The 20,917-nt window shown below is 28.0% G+C and overlaps 1 protein-coding gene across 1 annotated transcript; it reads right to left on the bottom strand.

Annotated features, from left to right (window-relative positions):
- Positions 1 to 813: 813 nt before the first annotated feature.
- On the bottom strand, positions 814 to 3,126 carry LOC136078197 (uncharacterized). Its single transcript, XM_065793406.1, has 2 exons — positions 2,333 to 3,126; positions 814 to 2,258 (listed from the first exon to the last, which is right to left on the bottom strand). Exons 1-2 carry the CDS (start codon positions 2,882 to 2,884, stop codon positions 975 to 977), a joined length of 1,836 nt encoding a protein of 611 aa, XP_065649478.1. The 5' UTR covers positions 2,885 to 3,126; the 3' UTR covers positions 814 to 974.
- Positions 3,127 to 20,917: the final 17,791 nt, after the last annotated feature.

Below are 20,917 nucleotides of genomic sequence, written 5' to 3'. Positions count from 1 at the left end.
AAACTGGGAAAATATATTACAAATAAAAAGCACTTACAAAGCCGATGACAATTTTCTTCAAATATTTCAAAAACATTACAATAATGCATTTCCAGAGATAACAAAAAATATTAAATCTAAAATGTATTTGAACCCATGGATAACTGCCGGAATATTAAAATCATCAAAAAAGAAACAACGTTTGTACGAAAAATGTCTTAAAAAAAGTACATTTGATAATGAATCCAATTATAAAAAATATAAAGGTATTTTTGAGCTAGTTATAAATCGTTCAAAGAAAATATATTATTCAAATCAATTACTAAAATTCAAAGGCGACGCTCAGAAAACCTGGAATGTCATTAAAGAATTAATTGGTAAAAAAAGTTATCAACTAGGGGAGCCACTTTTTTTTAAATCGATTATATCAAGAAAACCAAAAGTGGAAAAAGTATAGGATAAGAAGCCTTAGGTAGCCTAATGTATTAGGTTTCTAATAGTAATACATGAAATATCAAAATATCTTCAGATTTTTAACAACTTGAACAATAATGCAGGTGTTGCTACTGGTTCACTTTTACCCATGAATGGGTAGCAGTGAACCAAGCAAATGGTAGGAGTTAGCCATTATCTTGATTACTAGAAAAGTAAAATTATATATTTTCTTAAACTAATTTATTGAAAATTAAGAAACAAATACTTTATAATTAAACATAACATAATTAAGTAATAATGTAACATAAATAACACAAAATTCTGCCATGACAAATGATTATTTCCAAATATTAAGATATAATAAAAGTATCAATATGTAATGAAAGTAGTATATTATCCTATAGTATATTGGCAATAAAAATAATATTTAGCAAATACTGATATAGTCAAACACAACCTCAAATTTGTAATGACAATGCTGCCTTTTACTTGTTCCAGAAAAAGTTGGCGGTAGCAATAATTTAACATCCATTCTAGGGATAGTCACAATATCTGGTGAATTAGGCATTATAAAAAAATAAACCTTTTTTTCGAAGAAAACTAATTGTAACTTCTTCTTTTACAGAGTTTATACATAATACCTTTCCAACATAAAACAATTTTTTTTTTGTTCCAAATTTAACCAATACAAAGTCATCTTCTTTAGGATATATATCACAAGCACCCAAATCATCTTCTAGGATTATTAAACCTTTCTCTTTTGTGATTGTCAAATGTTCCAATACAGAATCGTCTTTTTTAAGTAATTTTTTGTTAATATTTTGTAAATTTGCTTTTAATTCTTTTGTAAGTTTGACTAACTTTTTATTGCAGAGCCTTTTCTCGATTCGACCTCTCTTAGGAGTGTCTGAGGCAATCATAGAGCGACCCTTCTTCCTTTCCTTTCTTTTACTGTTTTTTTCTTCAGATTTAGGAAAACCTCTGAATTGTTTAGGGCTGATAAAAGAATCTGATGATGTAGACAGATCAACCATTGTATCATTAATAACTAGTTTGTTTGTATCTATAGTTAGCGGAGATGGAATTATTATTATATCTATAGTAGTAGAGGTAGTGGGGTCTACATTTGATGAAACTTGAGGGTTAAAAAAATTATCAGAAGTAACGCTTACGTGATTTTTTATGCAAGTATTGTTGACATCAAAAGTTCTGTTTGTCACAGAGCTGCACATAAAATCGATATCTGTAAACACGTTCCTGTCATAAGGAAATATACCTGTTTTTTTAAAAGCAGCTAAAATGTTAGAAGGTGTTATGGCTTTCAGAAAAGCAAGCCATACAGATGCAGCCACTTGGTAAATTGTAAATTCCTTTCCAGGATTGTGGAACATCCATAAAACAATTGCTGCATTATATGCAGTTTTAAACGGTCCCATAACTCCCACATTAAGTGGTTGTAACTTGTGCGTGGAATGAGGTGATAATGTCAAAATGGTCACTCCATGCTCCTTTGCTAAATTTAACACTACTATAGATAAGTGCGCTTCGAAATTGTCATATATTAATAATGATGGATTTTCTTTCGTACAAGACGAGAACTTGATAAAGTGATTCGTAACATCGAAAAAAAGTTCACCGTTCATCCAGCCTGTTTTGCATGCGAGTCCGAGAGATCCAGAAGGAGCTCCTGACATTATATGCTCCTTGAAATGCACTCTTGGAAAAATAATTACTGGTGGAAAATATTGTCCAGAAGCACTGATTATTATACAAGTTGTGACAAGGGTTCCTCTTTCAGCACTTGTAACTTTGCAGACACTCTTCACACCTTTCCTTGCAAGAACCTAAATATTTAAATGTTTTAAGTAAGAAAGAAATATGGCATGAAAAATATACATATTATTGAAAATTAACATACCATTTGTGGGTTATGCACGGTAATAGTTCTAGTTTCATCAAGGTTAAAAACCCGAGTTCCATTTGCAAATGCTGGTGATCTAGCAAAAAGTTCTTTTAATTTGTCAAAAAATATATTTACATTATGGGCATTAAATGATGTTGCCCTAGAAAGAGGACATCCTTCAAGTGTTTTATGAGACAAATCTGGATGTCGCTTTCTAAAATTATTCATCCAATCAATACCTGCCATTGAATCTTTGTGCCACCTCTGTGGAATACTAATTTTATCAATGGTTGCCATCTCAAAAGCTATACACCGACATTCTTTAATTGGAAGGCCATAGAACATTCTTGAACAAATCAAAATATATTTCTTTAATTCTAATTCCTGTTTGTTTTTAAATATTCTTTTAACATAATAATTCGGGGTAAGTCTTGTATTTTCATCAAGCAGAAAATTTTTCCAATAACGACGAAGCGTTGGATAGGGTATCTTAGCGATTCCACGGCTTAACAAAAAAAATTTGACGTTTGACAAAAAACACGTAATTTTCATAAACTTTGCTCTCATATCTTTTTGTATGGTTAAGCAAGCGCCTTGAGATTTTTTGCATTAGTTTGTGTTACTCAACTTCTTTCCAACCATATATAGAAAGTACTAAGCTTTACATGGCTTCACTTATATATTATTCATATCTTGAGGCCACTTTTTAAAAAAAAACTTGCTGCGGGAACGTTTTTTCAAAATAAGATTTAGAAGGTGAGATTTCCTAAGTATGCAGACACATCCAATTTAATAGAAACTTTCCATCTATAGTAAAAAAAGGATGATGAATCGAATGGAAAGGGGAACATTTTTTAAATTTATATATAAATTCTTAGTTCTCAGCATTTGAATACTTTAGAGTCGATTTATTGGGGAAAAAAAACCTTTTTAAAAAATGTTCCCACTCTAAAAGGCAAGTATAGCCTTTTCACTTTTCAAACCAAGTTTTTATTTATGTTTTCCTAAGAATATGATACTTAGGATTTTTATTTACAAATTATGTATATATTATAAGGTTTATTTTACGCTTACTTAATGACGTTTTTTGTTTTGATTTTTCGCAAAAATCCAAACAAACGAAAGTATTTTTCGTTAGTTTTAACAAATTAAATGTTTTAAAGTTTGATGATGTCTTCTTTATACTAAATTAGCTAGCCAAATAGGAAAATTAATTTTATTAACATAATACATAACTGCTTTAAATAATATAAATCTTGCTTTTATTTAATCCATCTTTTTGTTTGATTTCAAATTTTTTTTCAAACAATATTTTGACAAAAATATTGTCAAAATAAATAAAAGTTCTTATAACAAGGTTTTATTATTTATCAACATTTTTGTAAAAATATTGTTTTAAAATTTTTTGAATAATATGTGAATAACAGTTACTCACATTTAGTAAATGATTTACATTCTTATTCTGAAAATGAAATAGAAAGTGAAATTTTTAAAATTTGGATAAAATAGAAATTAAAGAATTAATTATTTCAAAGAAACTCTTGCTGGATTTTTCATCAAAGAAAGTTCGGTCAAAAACTACAATCTAGCTATTGTAATTACAGACTGGCCTTTCTTAAACTGTTTTTTTTCAAAACAAAAAATTAAAAAATTTTCAACGACAGTTTACAAGTATGGAAATATGTAAAAATTTTTAATAAGTATTCATACAATTTTAACTTAATAAAGAATACTTCTCCAATTTTTGATACAATGTATGTATGAATTAGTTCATGACATACTACAATTTTATTTTAGACAAGTTACCAGACTGTGCCAACAGTTTACAACAGTGCACCATGCCCTAATTTCCAAAACCAAATAACATAGGTGGGTGGGCCAGTTTTTTTTTTAAATTTATTTTTGAATGTTTAATTTAATTGCTGATATATATAATATGATTTCTGATAATCTATGGTTTATTGTTCTTTTGTTTTAGGTAACAAGTTAACAATAGTCAAATCAAAATAGTGGTTCCATCTATAAGCCACAAAAGTGAGTCCTACTTTCATACTAGTTAATTTTTAAATAAAGACAATGTAGCACACACATTTTGCGTTTTAAAAATTTTATTTATTGAAACCAAATTTGATTGATCTTAATTTACTCTTATTTAAATTTTACTCTTTTTTTCTTTATTTTTACCTACTTTAATTAGTTATACTTTTAATTGTAGCTTCTAGAGTATTGCCGGAAAACCCGTTTGATAGCTACAACAATATTATAGATTTTTTGAATATTGAAGATGGCATTGTTTCCCTCAAATATCCAAATTTTGTCTTAACAAACAGCCATTATTTAGAAATTTGCAAAGAAAAAGATAAACATGATTTGACATGGCAAAATCTCTCTGTATTTTTCACAACCTACTGTAAATACCCTATCACTAGAGTAATGCTTGCTAAGTGTCCTAAAAAATCAAAAGACTATGTTGCAAGACTAAATCGTTTCAATCATTTTACTTTAAGGAACTCTTATTTAAGCTCTGTTCTTTCTTTTTGTCCTGAAGTTCCTGAATTTAATAGTTTGCTACCTTCTGATAATTGTTTTATCAATACTTCTAGCAACTCTTGTGAATTTATTACAAAAGATGTTTCTGCTTTTTAAAGTTGTATTACCCCAATAGAAGTTGGGGTAATCATGTTCTATTACCCCAACTTCTATTGGGGTAATAGAACATGAAAATCTAGTTAATAGTTCTGCTAATTGTGATTTTACCTATAAAATAAAGAAATATAAACAAAGAATTGATTATCTAAATTAAAAAATAGACAAATAAATAGAAAATGTAGCGAATATAAAAGAAAATATCAAGCAATCTTGTCAAGATATAATGTCAGAAATGTCAACAATAGAGACGCTAGAAAGGATTGTAGGATTAACCAATTGTTCCAAATAAATTTAAGATTGGAAAAAGAAATTGATATAGCTAGAAAGCGCTTACAATTAGATCGACAAAAGGCATGGTATTTAAAGAAAAAAATTGAAAACGCTGTTTTGAAAACATCTGATGAAATGAATAATTCAATTTTAAAGGAGAGTTTAAATTACTTTGAAAATCTTACATAAGAGCTTAAGGAAAGAGTTAACATTTTTGAAAAAAATGTAATTGAAGTTTTTGAAGGAGGTAAATATAATGATGAAATTCGCTCGATATATTACAACCTTTCAAGTAAAAATGATTCTGTTAATAATGTTGAGTCTGTTATCAAAACTGTACTACAAAAAATGGCTGGAATTTCATGTGGCGCACTTCCAAAAAAATCTTTGGCTGCTGAATTTTTTAGTGAAATGAACTTTTAACAAAAGCTCAAGTGAGAGAGGCTATGTTGAATAGTACAAACAATGTTCTTCATACAGATGGCACAAAGTATAATTTTAGGGAGGTTGGTAGTTTTCAAATCACAACATCATCTGGTAGCTACACGTTTGGGATAGAAGATATGTTCTCGGGAGAGGCACAGTCTTATTTACTGTATTGAAACTAAGTAAATAATTGAAAGCCATCAGTCTGTAAAATCGATTCTGATGATGATTCTGGTTAATCTCGTCAGATTAAAAAAAAAAGATCATTATGAAAAAATTCCAGTCAAATTTAATAACGGTTCAAAAATATCAAATATATTCAAAGTCTATATGCCATATTGGTATGTGCAGCCTTATTGTAGTAATTTACTGACCGTTCTGTAAATTATACAATAATTTCAAAATGATGTACTATTTGGATTCCATGATTCCTTTATGCATATTTGTATGGTATAATTGTAATATAACACCAAATTTTAATTTCAAAAGCTAAGTAAACAAGTGAAAACCTTCAGTCCGCAAAATAGATGATTCTGGTAAATCTTGTACGATTAACAAAAAATTTTTGGGGTATTTTATTTTTTTATATTTGTTGAATCACTATGTAAAATTTAAAGTCAGATGTAATAATGGTTTAAAAGTTATTCTAAAGTCAATATGGCACCAAAACTAAGTAAGGCATTATAACATATGGTAAAAATAAATGTAATGTTGCTCACAAGTTTTTTAATGATATACTAAGATATAAAAGTCAAACGTAAAAATGTTTTTACGCTGAAATCAAAACTTTTTTAACGTGAAGTATTAGTGGCCCGACGTTCAATCCTACTCGTGAAGGATCATTCCTCCTAAAGGTGTGCAACTGGATTAAAACATTAAATGTGCAATAAGTACGTGGTTTATGCATGTAAAATACTTTATGCATGTAAAATACTTAAAAACTGCATTGTTTATTAGTAAATTTTTAACCACTATCTAATGTCTCGAAACAGCCGGTATGCTCATTAAAGAAGTTTCAAAAAATACACAAAATTTATTTTTGCACAGAAAAGAGTGGATGACAACGCTAACGGAGACACCCGCACCAAGAAGCGGTAAAAAAATTGGATTGTGTTAACAACTATTTGTATGTAAGTACTTGGTGAAATTTTGGAGAGTTTTTGATTTTCCGTTTGAGCCGTAGGATCAACGATTCACTCCTACCTTTGGCTTACTCCTACCCATCCTCCCCTACTTGTCTTCCAAAAACAATAAACTTTAATGGCGTTGATATACTTAATGAATCAAAAATTGCAAAAACATTTAATCAAGTTTTTGTTAGTGTAGGATCAAATTTAGCCTTAAAACTAAAACTTGGTAAATTTAGCGCAGAGTCATATTTAACTGCTAACAATACAATAATGACCAACAATAAATTGAATAAAAATGAGTTATTAATTGCTTTTCACACGTTAAAACTAAACAAAGGGTTAGGAGTTGATGAAATAAGCAGTAATGTTGTAATAAAATCTATGCATTATTTAATAACACCACTGTTGCATTGTTTTAATCTTTCTTTAAAACAAGGAATATTTCCAGAAAGTTTTAAAACTGCAAGAGTTATACCAGTTTTCAAATCGGGGGATCCTTCTAATGTCTCTAATTGAAGCCCTATTTCCATTTTTCCTTGTTTCTCTAAAATACTGGAACGAATAATGTAGAATAGACTATTCTCTTTTCTAGAAACAAATAATATTTATATTATATATAGCAGTAGAGATGCTTGTAGTTTCTAAGGGTACCCCTTAGAAACTACAAGCATCTCTACTGCTAGTAAAAAGCTCTTTCCATCAACCTGAAAAGAATATTGTAAAAAGTTATTTTGTTTTTATTTGTAGCAACAATGTAGGTATCTATAAACCAACGAATTGCAAACTTATTTTTAAATTGGTGCTTACCCATACCAAAAATTGTGGTTTTTTAGTTTAAACTTATTTTTTTTTTTTAATTTTAAATTGTTTATATCACATTTTCTATAAATGAAAATAGTCAAACTTGTATAACTAAAGAGAGTAGTAATATAAAGTCTAAAAACAAAGAACATTATGCGCTTAAGTTCAAACAGTGCTTGTCGAAAACATCAGTTATTTTTAAGATGTTTGTGCTATTTAGTTCTACCTCACTGTATACATATATATATATATATATATATATATATATATATATATATATATACATATATATGTATATATATATATGTATATGTATATATATATATGTATATATACATATATATGTATATATACGTATATATACATATATATGTATATATATGTATATATACATATATATGTATATATACATATATATGTATATATATATATATATATATGTATATATACATATATATATATATATACATATATATATATATATATATATATATATATATATATATATATATATAAAATATATATATATATATATATATATATATATATATATATATATATATATATATATATATATATATATATATATATATATACATATAATGGAGAGAATGAAGTCTATACATATGTTTGGCTATATATATATATATATATATATATATATATATATATATATATATATATATATATATATATATATATATATATATAGCCAAACATATATATATAGACTTCATTCTCTCCATTAATAAGACATTAATCATGTTTGTTTTGCTTGCAGTTTATTTCAAGAATCACAGATAATTTATTTAAGTTAAATAATTGTGCATTCGTTGTATAGATTGAGTCAACATACATTTGACCCATTTACATTGAATCAATGTTGGATTCTACACTTTGTATCAAAGTTGGGTTTACATTGTAAAAACAATCAACTTTTGCGACGTTTTTACATACGTTGAGCTAATGTAACTGTGCAAGTTGTTTTTAATGTGTCGATTTTTGAGCTGGTTGGTTCAAATAAACATCAATAATCTAAGACTGTAAATCATTTATCAGCCATTAGTTCATCTTTGGAAGTGAGCCATCTTAACACAATAGTTTACGCTATTGTTGCACTATCTAATACTGAACCTGGATAACTATTACTAAACAAAAAGTTACTTCCTTGAGCCGAAATACCAATTAATGCTTTACCTGTTTGGGTTTTTTGTAATAAGAAAACATAAGAGTGTTTAAATAAAAATGATTAACTTGTTGAAAGTTCATTTCTATGCAATTTATAATCATATCAGTTAGATCACACCCATTCTTGAAAAATATTTTTAAATTTTTAATTCTTTTTAATAAATACTCATCATTAAGATTAAGATCATATTTATTAAATGTTTTTTTAAATACTATCCATACAACTGTGCTTTGGAAAACTGCTGGTAAATTTGCCGTATCTCTTAAATGTAAAGCCTGAAAATAATAATAATAAAACTGATTAAATCAGTTCTCTTATTTAAAGATCGATTACCAGTGTCTTTACAATCTTGATACTCAATAGATTGTAAATATGGACTAGTAAAATCAAATAAAACATTTAAATTTTCAATATGTAAGCCACAAAAATTTTTTAAACGATGAAGGATTATTATTTATTATTAGTTTATAATATGATAATTTTGTTGCTAACCCAGCCGGTACAACTCCGTAACTTACAGTATTAAGTTTTTATTGATGGTTTCATCATTTTGGAAACATATTATAATATTATACTAAGTTTCTGTAGCGAATGTGAAACCAGTGATAAAAGGTAATGTTTTTGGTTTACGCTTTGATTGTAACAAGCACGTGTCAATATAAAATCCAAAAGAAGAAAGCACATGCGTTGGTTGTGAATAAGTATATTTTTTTGTTTCTTTTGACTACTTTTAACAACTTTTTTTTAGACTTTTAGAGAAATTTTACTTTTATTTGTAGGCTTTTAATTTTTTTTCCTTGTATTTTGATTTCTGCATTAGCTTTTTAAAGTTATTCATTTAATAATTCATTGTTTCTCAATAAAAATGATAACTAAGCTGCATTTAAGCGATGTTTAATTTTAAGAAAATATTTTGAAACTATTCTTTCGAGATCTAATTGGTGGAGTTTCTTGACGTTTTAGGTTGTCAATAATTTTCTGCTTTATTATATATCGATTCAATTTCTCTTTAGAAGAAGGCGTTAATTTTTATTTCGTTTAAATTCAATTTGGAAAAACTTTGGCTATTTTATGAGAAAACAGTTTTGCCTTTGTGAAATATTGTGATAACATAAATAAAGTTTTATCTTTGTGATTATAAAAAAGTTTTGTCTTTTTATAAAAATTGTAAAACTTTGTTATCAGAATAGTTTGATTGTTTGAAGTGCAAAATAACCCAGCAATTTTTCTTTTTTTTTAGTCTTGTTTTCGATGCACCAAGAAGACTTAACGATCTTGTCACAGAGTACCGCGGAATAGCATTTAAATAGGAAGTTCACCACCCTTAATCAGGAGTGGTCATTAGGACCACCCTTGATCACCCCGAAAATATTCACTCAGGTGATTATTTTAGGCGTGGTTAAGGGTGGTCCTGGAATATCTCGATGGTTTTTCAATTCGATGGTACATGTTGTATGACTAAATATAGGTATTTGATATAAGGAGAATTAAATCTGGCCATATTCGGTCTCCAGGCGTGATTATAATTGCACAGGTAGGTGTGGTCACGGGTTGTCAAGATATTTTTGTGATTTTTATTTATTTTATGTACTTAACTTATTTGACATTGTGTATACAAACAAATAACGTTCAATAAAGTTGAACTTTGTTAACATATTTTTTTAAATATATATATATATATATATATATAAGAATCTAGGTGATGACATATATCACACATTAGTACATCAAGAACCCCTTGGCATCCTTAGGTTGATTGGGGTCTGACTTTTCCCTGACTCCTTTTTCCCTGGACACCTTAGTAACGTAGCTGCAAAGCATTTTCATCATAAGATCATAATTTGTTTTAGGCCTCCGTTGTTTTAGTCTAAAACATTATTATTAGGGTATATGAAATGACTATTTTTCAAAATTAATATACTTTTTTTTCATTTTATGGGTGCTAAATAAACAAAACACATTTGACACATTAAAAGTACAATTTTCTAGATGAAAACGGCATTTTTTCGAAAAGTTATTTAGACGACATTAAAACTTCAGCGAGGAATCCAGCATTTTTGGTGTTTGAGATAGCTAACTTCCATACATGTAGCAAACTCCAAACATTTATATGTTTATACTTATGTCAAATTATGGTATTTACAAAAAGTTGCGATTATTATTGGAGGCTGGGAATAAATAAGCCCCAAAATTTCGTCACCAATCCCCCCCTTAACCTGAGGGTAACAAGTTGATAAAATATTTTTTGTACTATTTTTAACTAGACTTATATTCATCGATAAATTTTAAGTTTCATAGTATTATCTTTCAGCGTTCAAAAATTATGACTATATAAAGTTATAAAAAACCCACAATTTGAGGGGATTACAAATTTTATATGGTCATAATTTTTGAACGCTAAAAGATAATAATATGAAACTTAAAATTTATCGATGAACATAAGTCTAACTGAGAATAGTGCAAAAAATATTTTATCAACTTGTTGTCCTCAGGTTTGGGGTGAGGCAGGGATGAAATTTTTGGGTTTATTTGTTCTTAGCCTCCAAATCCTTATTTGTTCCCTCCTCTTTCATAAAATATTCCACAAATTTTCACAATAAAATTAAAAGTGCTATTTAAAAAAGATTTTGACAAGATTTAAATGATTAAAACTGTTCTTTATACGTCTTCTTCAGTTTTTAAAGCAAAATCTACGATTTGGTATCTTTTATAATAAAAAACCTAGCATCTACTGCGCTCAGCTGAGCTCAGAAAATTTGGTTGTAAATTTTTACCTATATATGAAAGTGTAATTTAAAGTAGATCCCATGTGTGGTCAAGTGTGGCCTAGTATTTTTCGGCTTGTGTAAATGTAAGTGTTAAAAAAAATGCTGTGTATTTTAAGGGGTTTTATTGAAAAACACTTTGAAGAAAAGCAAGCGTAAATAACAAATTTTCATATTTCTTCTTCTTATTTCGATATATGACGTCAATGAACTAATATAAACTTTTAAGAAATTAAAATGTTGTAAAACTGTCTTGCTGCCCTCATTATTTCAAATATTCACCAATATTTGAAAAGTAAAATATTGCCATTTTTATAGTAAAATTCACAAATATACAAAAATATACAAAAACCGCAGTAGGGAAAAAATTATATCAGTTTGAGAGTGCTGGAGGTCGCTAGATTACATTTACAAAAATAAATTACTCTAATAAAAAAGTTGGTTTTGAAGGGTTTTGTTCACCTTTGGGCCACCGTGCAATGGCACAAAAAATGTCCAGAGCTCGCTTCGAACCCAAGATCTTTTGCTTCTAAAGCTTCACTACAAGCGCTCTAACCACTAGTGGTTAGAGCGCTTGTAGTGAATTTGCACTGGACTATAAAGACTTTTTAAACGGTTTGTTATAGTTTTGTCATTAGTTACTTAGTGGACTATTAGTAGCATCCGCTATAAGTGTATATGCGGTATTATAATATGCGGTAGTGGTGTAGTGGTAAAGTGCTCGCTTCAGAAGCGAGAGGTTCCGAGTTCGATCCTCACCACGTCCCTGGTAGTACCGCGCTCAACTTGTTTCTCCGCGCAGCGGCCTTGTTCGTCGAGGTTTGTGTTTCGGAGTTATAGAGTTGGGAGAGGGTTATAACCACTATTGAGTAGCCTCCTCATCTGTAGTGGCCTTCATGGCCTTGAGGAGGTGAATAACAAAAAAAAAAAAAAAAAAAAAAAAAAGTGGGCAGCTGATAACTTTTCATGTGATATAATAGCTAGTCATCGGTAAGCCAATTTTAGCGGCTGCCACTAATAGTCCACTAAATAACCAATGATCAAAACTATAGTGGACTGCTGAAAATGCCTTTATAGGTCCATTGAAATTCTGCTATAGAATGCTGGGAGTTTTGGTTTTCCAATTTTATATAAACAATTATACTGCTTTATTATTTAATATTCCTAAGCACTCTCAAACCCACCAGAGTATTTCCATTCTGTAAAAAGTTACGCATGATTACCGTTGCTAATTTAAAATCCCCTAAAACAAAAAAAAATAACACGTGTCAAAAATAGGGTTTTAATTCCGTGAAATTATTAATATTTACCGAAACATCAATTAGTATGTTAAGTTTTTAATATTCGTTTCACCGTTACGGAAACGCAGTATAATATTATAAACGTTTCTTTAACTAATATGCAACCAATATAAAAAGCACGCGACATTATTTTTTTTTAAAAAAAGTTAATATAAATCACTGGAAAATCACATATAAAAGTTTTATCTTTAAATTTGCTGATTGCCTGCCCAAACAAAAAACGTGTGTGTGTGCGTGTATGAGTGTATACTCACACGCACACACACAAATACACACGTATATACACTCTTTGGTGAATTTTCAGTGGACTCAAATAGGCAATTTAAGCTGTCCTTTGCAGTTTTGCTTATGCCGTAGCAGTTGCTACTAATGGTCCACTAAGTAACCAATAAGTAAAACTCCAATGAACCATTCAAAATGTCTATATCCACTACAAAAAGGTTTGGTGGGTAGCTTAATTTAGAAAAATAAGATTTTCATTCAAATAAGCTAGATTACAGCATTTACGCAGTTGCAAAGAAAAATTATATTTTTTTGTTGATTTGTGATGTTTCAAGTCATAACTAACATACCTGATTTAATATCTTTTTAGTGCAATTATAAATCTGGTCATATTTTTATCTCTAAATGTAGCTATACAAATTTCTTTTTTCGTCAAGTTATCCAAAATCTTTTACAATAACTTATTATTGGCAGCGATATACTGGCGCTGTTTAAAATATACTTTATTGCGCAACAAGGTAATTTGTTTACTTGTTGCGTAGGCACGTTGCCATGATAATCATAACATAAACAAAATATTCTTTCATTACAAAAGATAGTATTTAAAAAAATACCGTAACAAAACAAAAATTATAAAATAAAAACTTAAGAGTCATTATTTGTAAGAATCAGGCAGTCAGTTGAAGAGACCCCCTCCAAATTGCTTGATTTTTTTATGTATTGCTCAGAATATAAAGAATACCTGTTATAAAAAATGTATGTATGTATGTATGTATGTATGTATGTATGTATGTATGTATGTATGTATGTATGTATGTATGTATGTATGTATGTATGTATGTATGTATGTATGTATGTATGTATGTATGTATGTATGTATGTATGTATGTATGTATGTATGTATGTATGTATGTATGTATGTATGTATGTATGTATGTATGTAAGTATTTATGTATTTATGTATGTATGTATGTATGTATGTATGTATGTATGTATGTATGTATGTATGTATGTATGTATGTATGTATGTATGTATGTATGTATGTATGTATGTATGTATGTATGTATGTATGTATGTATGAAGATGTTATTATATTTTATTATTTATGTTATATAATTTTTTTTTAAGGTTTTTTTAATATTCAAAGAAACTTTTTTTTTTTATATATACTTTTCAAAACTTTTTTACTACCCTTAATAGTGAATTTAAAGAACACCATTTTGGAGTCTTTAGATCAATTTCGCTCATCGACGTTAACATAAACTTAGTTAAAGTCTTTTGAAAAAGTGCCTTAATTTACTATAGATCCTAGTTCCAATCGGTTCTAACGTGTATTAACTATATATAAATGTCAAAATACAAAATTTCTATCAATTTTCTCAAAAAATACTAGAACTCCGACCAAGAAAGAGCTTATAATTAAGAAAAATTGCCAATAAACAATCAAAATAGATCATATTATTGAACTATGATGTCCATTTCACTTGAAAAACGTATTTATTTAAAATCTTATTCAAATTTGGAAAAGCGATTGTGATTTTAAGAAGATTTAAAAAAAAAAATCTTTGGTCTGGGTTTTTTTTCTTCAAACATTTATATTTTATGATACCTCAAAATTTATCATATTATTCGTCTTTTCATAATTCACAGACCTGATCATTTAACGGAAATATGTCGTTGTCAACAAAATATCATACAGACGTTATAATATTTTAAAATTGCTTTAACTGCACCGAGTAGTACAGAACAGACAAAAAAAAAAAAAAAAAAAGAAAAGGACATTTAAAAAAAAAGGTTTTTAAAATTAATTTTTTGCCATCTTTGAATCTATTTTTTTTGCAAGACAAGAACTGGCACATTTTTTTTAGCTAACCCATAAGCTCTTTCTAAAACCGCAGAATCGCAAATGTGCAAACTGGCGCAAGAGCGAATTGACATTCATTGATTCGCATTGCGATTTGCATTCATGACATTTGCCATTCGCACTCATGCCAGTTCGCACTTATGAAATTCGCACTTATTCAGTCGTCCCGTTATAAAGTATTTAATCATAAAAACGATATTACAGTCTGTGTACATTTAAAAAGCATAATTACCCTATAGGGTAATTATGTTTTTTAAATGTACGCAAATGTCTTCAACTATATATAGTTGAAGAGGTGCTTTTTGACATCAGTTTCCTTTGAAAAAGTATAATTTTTTTTAAATTAACAGTTTTCATAAAAATTGTTTTTATAAAAATTGTTTTCATAAAAATTGTCTTAACTAAAAAACAAGTTTCATTTATGCAGCCCCTTTATCTCAAAACATGAAATAAAATACTTACTCTATTTATGCAAATTTTAAAGATCATTAAAAAAATTAAGAAATTTTGATAGTAAAATAAATCATTTTAGAGTAACTGCACACTAACTGGTTTCTTGTAATTGTGATATCGATAATATTTCATTATGCTCAATTGCTACCAGTTATAGGCAAATGGCGTAAGTTCAACTAATTCTCTTCTGATGATATATTATTAATTATTTCAGTTGCATAAATTCATATCATAGTCAGAAACGTTGAAATTTTTTCCGGAAATTACATGTTTTCTGCTATACTAAATGTTAGATTTAGGAAATTTTATCATCCTGCCGAGCGGAAACCAATTCAAAGCCTTCATTTGCGCGTCCCAGAAAATATCTCTTCATAAAAATTTGAATAAAAATTAGTTTAAAAAGAACCACTTTTAACAACAAAAGTTTAAAGCTACCAACCAGCACAAGTGCGAAGCAGTTACAAAAACTGGTATAAGTGTAAGCAAGCATAAGTGTAAACTGGCATAAATTCGTATTGGCATAAATGCTCCGAAAAAATTTGCAAACATTAGCAAAAGTGTGAACTGGCATAAGTACGAAATGCCAATTTGCAGTTATGTTAATATTTGCAGTTTTATTCGGCTTACTTATGCCAATTCGCACTTATGCCAGTTTTTGTAACTGTTTCGCACTTATGCTGATTCGCACCCAGTGGGCACAGGACCTAAATAAGACGTCTTTTGAACGTTCAAAAGACGTCCGAAACGTTTAAAAAACGTTTAAAAGACGTCTTTTTTACGCCCTGTGTCCACTGTGCACCTATGCCAATTCGCACTTATGCTAATGTTTGCAAATTTGTTCGGTGCACTTATGTCAATTAGCACTTATGCCAGTTCGCACTTGTGCCAGTTTTTGCAACGCTTCGCACTTACGCCAGTTCGCACTTACGAATTTCGCGCTTATTCAGCCTACCGTATATAATTAATCTGCTGTAACATTTTGAGGCAAATATTTTTGAACATAATAATTACTGAATTCTAAGAGTTTTTTATTAATTTGAATATTATCATGGTACGGAAAATAAAAAATTAGTCTAAACAATATACTATGTGCAGTTCAGTTTTCTTTGAAACCAATTATATATATTATAACCTATTATCTATGATGTAATATTATATCTGTATTATATTATAATATTGATATTACTTAAATTATTAAGAAATCTTTGAGTAAAAGATATTTTTATTTATGAAAAGATAAATTTTAGATTTGGCCGAAAACGTCAAAATTGAGCTCTTTTATTTGGATCCACGTTTTTCACTTGAGGTTTTATTAAAAAAGTTTAAATAAAAATTAATTTAAATTAATATTTTTTCTCAAAGTTTTGTTACGCTTAAAATATTAAAATTTTAAAAATTAATAAATGACTACTTTAATGGTCCGTGTTCGTTAACCCCCAAAAAAATATATTCATAAATTGTTAAAATAATTTAACGAGATTCCAAAAATGTAGCTTATTTAATTTTAACAGATATTTAATCTTTCAAGCTCATTGTTCATACATCTGTCAAGGTCTTTTATTGAGTTTTAGAAAAAAAAAAAGTTTCTGTCATCGGCAAACATTATATCAAATTTTTTTGAAGTTTTGTAAGGTCGTCAATATATAGTAGAAACAGAAGGGGTCCAAGAATGGAATCCTGGATACACTGCAATCTATTTTTAGTAGTTTTGACTGTTTATAATTGTCTGAAATAACGCAATTTTGTTTGTTGCTAAAGTAGTCTTTGAATTAGTCAAGGCTAATGTTTTTTATCGTTTTTTTTAATCTACCGTTTTAAGTAAGATGTTATTTAGATTTACAGTGTCAAGCACTTTTGACAGGTCTATAGATTAATTTTTTTTTTTAATCAAAAGAAACATTAGATTAGATTTTGCTTGATTCTTGGTCCATGGGGTGACTTAAGCATTCCTGTCAATATTACCCCAAAACTAAAGTTTATTTTTCGATAAATTTTTTGTTTCTCATAAATATTTTGAAAGCGTGGTTGTATTTGCAAGGTTTTAGATTTTAAATGATTGTTTATGATTTGCCAATCTCTTTTTCCGCACACCTTCTAACAAACCAATGTATGCTTTAATGGGGTAAATATCTGAGGAAGATGTTTTGCATTTGTTAACTATATTCATCATTCTCTGTCAAATTTGACCGTTGAAAAAAAAACTATTTGAACAATTCAAAGACTTTTACTAATAGTACAATTACTAATATAAAAAAATCTGTGATTAAAGTTAAAGATTTTGTGTTGGTGGTTTCAGACACATTAGTAGTTGAAGAGTTGAATATAGTTACCTAGTTTTAATATTTTAAAAGTTAGATAGAGCAAGCTAGTATTAAAATTATTGTTCTGAAATTAAATTATTTTTAAAGCTTTTAAACATGGGATAATTTAATAAGAGCTTGTTGATGGGATTATTTAATCTTTAGAATGCACATTTTAGATGTGAACTAAAATAGCATGGTTTTTGTTCAAAAGTGGATCAAAGTTTTTAGCCAACATCTCATTTGCTTAGTTTCGCTACTTATTCTTTACAATCGGATTGTTAAATTTAAAACTTTACTGAGATTAGCAAAATTATTGTCTATGTATTGGTTAATTTTTTTTAGGGATTTGTTAATTATCATTTGTTTATAAAACTTAGCGCCTAGATAAATAGATTATCTTGTTATAGGTTATATTGTTATAAATTTTATAATATAATAATAATATAAATAATAATTAATTATATTAACAAAAAATACTAATAATATAATAAGTATTAATTAACAATAAAGTATTAAATAAGTATGAACTGTTATATAAATAAATTGTACATAAATATAAATAACTTGTTATATAATTAAATTTCGGAATTAATTTGTAAAATAAATAAGAAATCGAGAGTTGAGAATTTTTTATATTTTTCGGGGTACAATAAAGTTACCAGTTGAGATTTATTGAAAACGATAAAAACAGCAAGTAAGCCATAGGGATTGCTCACTTATTAAATAAAATATGAATTAGTAACTCAAATCGATTTTTGCGAGCAATGACTTAGCAAAATTCACACTATATTACTGCCATATACCATACTATTACTATTTTTACATATTATTATCTTAATTATTTCTTATGGCCGTAATTAGAAGTTGGGAACTTAAACGTCCCAAAGTTTCTTATTTACATTTAGCCCCCAGGTCTAGTGAACGTAAGGTCAACAATAATTAAATTTTTTTTATGTTGTGTATTTTTAAATCAGAAACTTATTGATAACTTATTGATAGCAAAAACATTTTGGCGTTTTGAAGAGTGACCATGTAATGTTTACGACCCTCTTAAGTTGGAAAGGGGTTGTTTAAATTGCAAAAAGTGGAATCAAACTAAATTAAAAAATTTCAAAAACACATTTCAATATACTCATAAGATATATATAATGCTCCCATAAAATTTTACTTCTGGTTCTCTCAAGTGTGGTTGGTTGTTAATTTCACAGGTTGTAATTAACTATATAACAATATACAAAAAATACAACAAAGTCAAAAAAAAATACTCAGAAGAACGAATAATTCAAACCCAAAATATAAATCAAGCAAAAAAAGCAAAAGTTATAAATAAAAAAAAAGTTCTTAAATTAAAACGTTTTGTTAAATTCTTTATACTAAAAAATAAAAGCCAAAAAAAGACAAAAACAAAAGCAGAAAATAAATTATTAATAGGAGTTAAGGTTAGTTTTAGTCTAACTAAATTTAGTCGACTAACTTTTTAGTCTAAATAAATTTAGTCGACTAACTTTTTAGTCTAATAAAATTTAGTCGACTAACTTTTTAGTCTAAATAAATTTAGTCGACTAACTTTTTAGTCTAACAAAATTTAGTCGACTAACTTTTTAGTCTAACTAAAACTAGTCGACTAACTTTTTAGCGTAAATAAATTAGTCGACTAACTTTTTAGTCTAACTAAAATTAGTCGACTAACTTTTTAGTCTAAATGAATTTAGTCGACTAACTTTTTAGTCTAACTAAATTTAGTCGACTAACTTTTTAGCGTAATTAAAATTAGTCGTCTAACTTTTTAGCGTAAATAAATTTAGTCGACTAACTTTTTAGCGTAACTAAAATTAGCCAAATAAAACAAGATTTAGTACTAAAAACTGAAAAACCTATGCTATGAAATTTTCACTCACGATTGCACATTATTGTGGCGGTTGAATGTCCCAATTATGGTTCAATTATGGGGCAAGTCAAATCAAATTCGTAACGTATTAAATCAAATTTGATTATTAGAATATTTTCCCAGCTATGAGACAACTACCAATGCGGTTGTTGCAACTGTTTATAAACACCCAATGGGCACGGAATCTAAAACAGGCACCCTTTGAACGTTTAATTAACACTCTGCAGTTTAATTTAACGTCTAATTCGGGGTTGGGAAAGCGAACTTGTTGGGGTAATTTTGTTCTCACGCTCCAATCACCGCAATTTTTTTGAGAAACATTTTCATTTGACTTAACAACATTCTTGAGTTATGAGTTCGCACGATGCCTAAAAGTGTCATATCTGAAACATCAAAAAAATCCTGGCCACGCCACTGCTAAAGCAATATACGAAAAATAAAATTTTCGCAAGAATCACAAGCGAAAAGAAACTTGCTAATCGATTCATTTCGAAAGAAGATTTTTGGACCTACCAAAAGGACTCAGTTAAAAAAAGTTTTTTACTTCATAAAAATTTACTTCATTTTTATGATTTATTTAAACATTCAAATTTACTTCAATTTTACTTCATAAAAATCTTTACTTCATAAAAATTTTTACTTCATAAAAATTTTTACTTCATAAAAATTTTTACTTCATAAAATCTACTTCAAAAAAATAATATCAAGCTCATTACAAATGAGCATTTAATTACTTCGTTCATTGAACGGATTTTTTTAATTGGAACATTTCAATCTTGTTTTTATGACGAATTTCAAGTTTTCTTCCGTAAGTGACCGTTCTTCAAGTGGATTTATCGAAAATTTTCCTTTCGAAAATTTTCCTTTCGAAATAAATTTTTTGATCATTATTTGAAAAAACAAACTAGTAAAAATTTAATATGTTGCTATACTGAAGATAAAGTTTCATTACAAACAGCTTGATATATACAGATATTTTATTTTCACATTTCTTGCAGTTAGACAAATAAATTCCTTTATAGATTTCGAAACGTAGTTATCGAAAGCGCTTATTTCTCAAGTACTACTTCCGAAAGTGAAACTTTTGGAAGTTTTGGAAGAGCATTATTTGAAATAGCTACTTGCGAAAGTCTAATTTTTGGAAGTATTATTTGCGAAAGTTACTTTGACTAATTTAAATGCTTCTGTATATTCGTATATTTTTTTTTTTTTTATACATGTTTTATTTTACAACTACAAAGTAATTACAAGTTACCAATCACTGATTGGAAGTAAAGATATACAAATTGAAATCATAAATATAAAGTTCAAAATATACGAGGTAAATAAAAATATAGT

This window comes from Hydra vulgaris, chromosome 03, assembly GCF_038396675.1.
Source record: "Hydra vulgaris chromosome 03, alternate assembly HydraT2T_AEP".
Classification (NCBI taxonomy): domain Eukaryota; kingdom Metazoa; phylum Cnidaria; class Hydrozoa; order Anthoathecata; family Hydridae; genus Hydra; species Hydra vulgaris.
Note: the sequence above shows the minus strand (reverse complement) of the source record. Positions and strands in the feature narration are given on the sequence as shown.

Excerpts from the sequence above, each read along its gene's own strand:
- LOC136078197 (XM_065793406.1), bottom strand. The coding sequence starts at position 2,884 with ATGAGAGCAAAGTTTATGAAAATTACGTGTTTTTTGTCAAACGTCAAA. Across the intron at positions 2,259-2,332 it reads CCGTGCATAACCCACAAATG|GTTCTTGCAAGGAAAGGTGT; the intron begins GTATGTTAATTT and ends TTAAATATTTAG.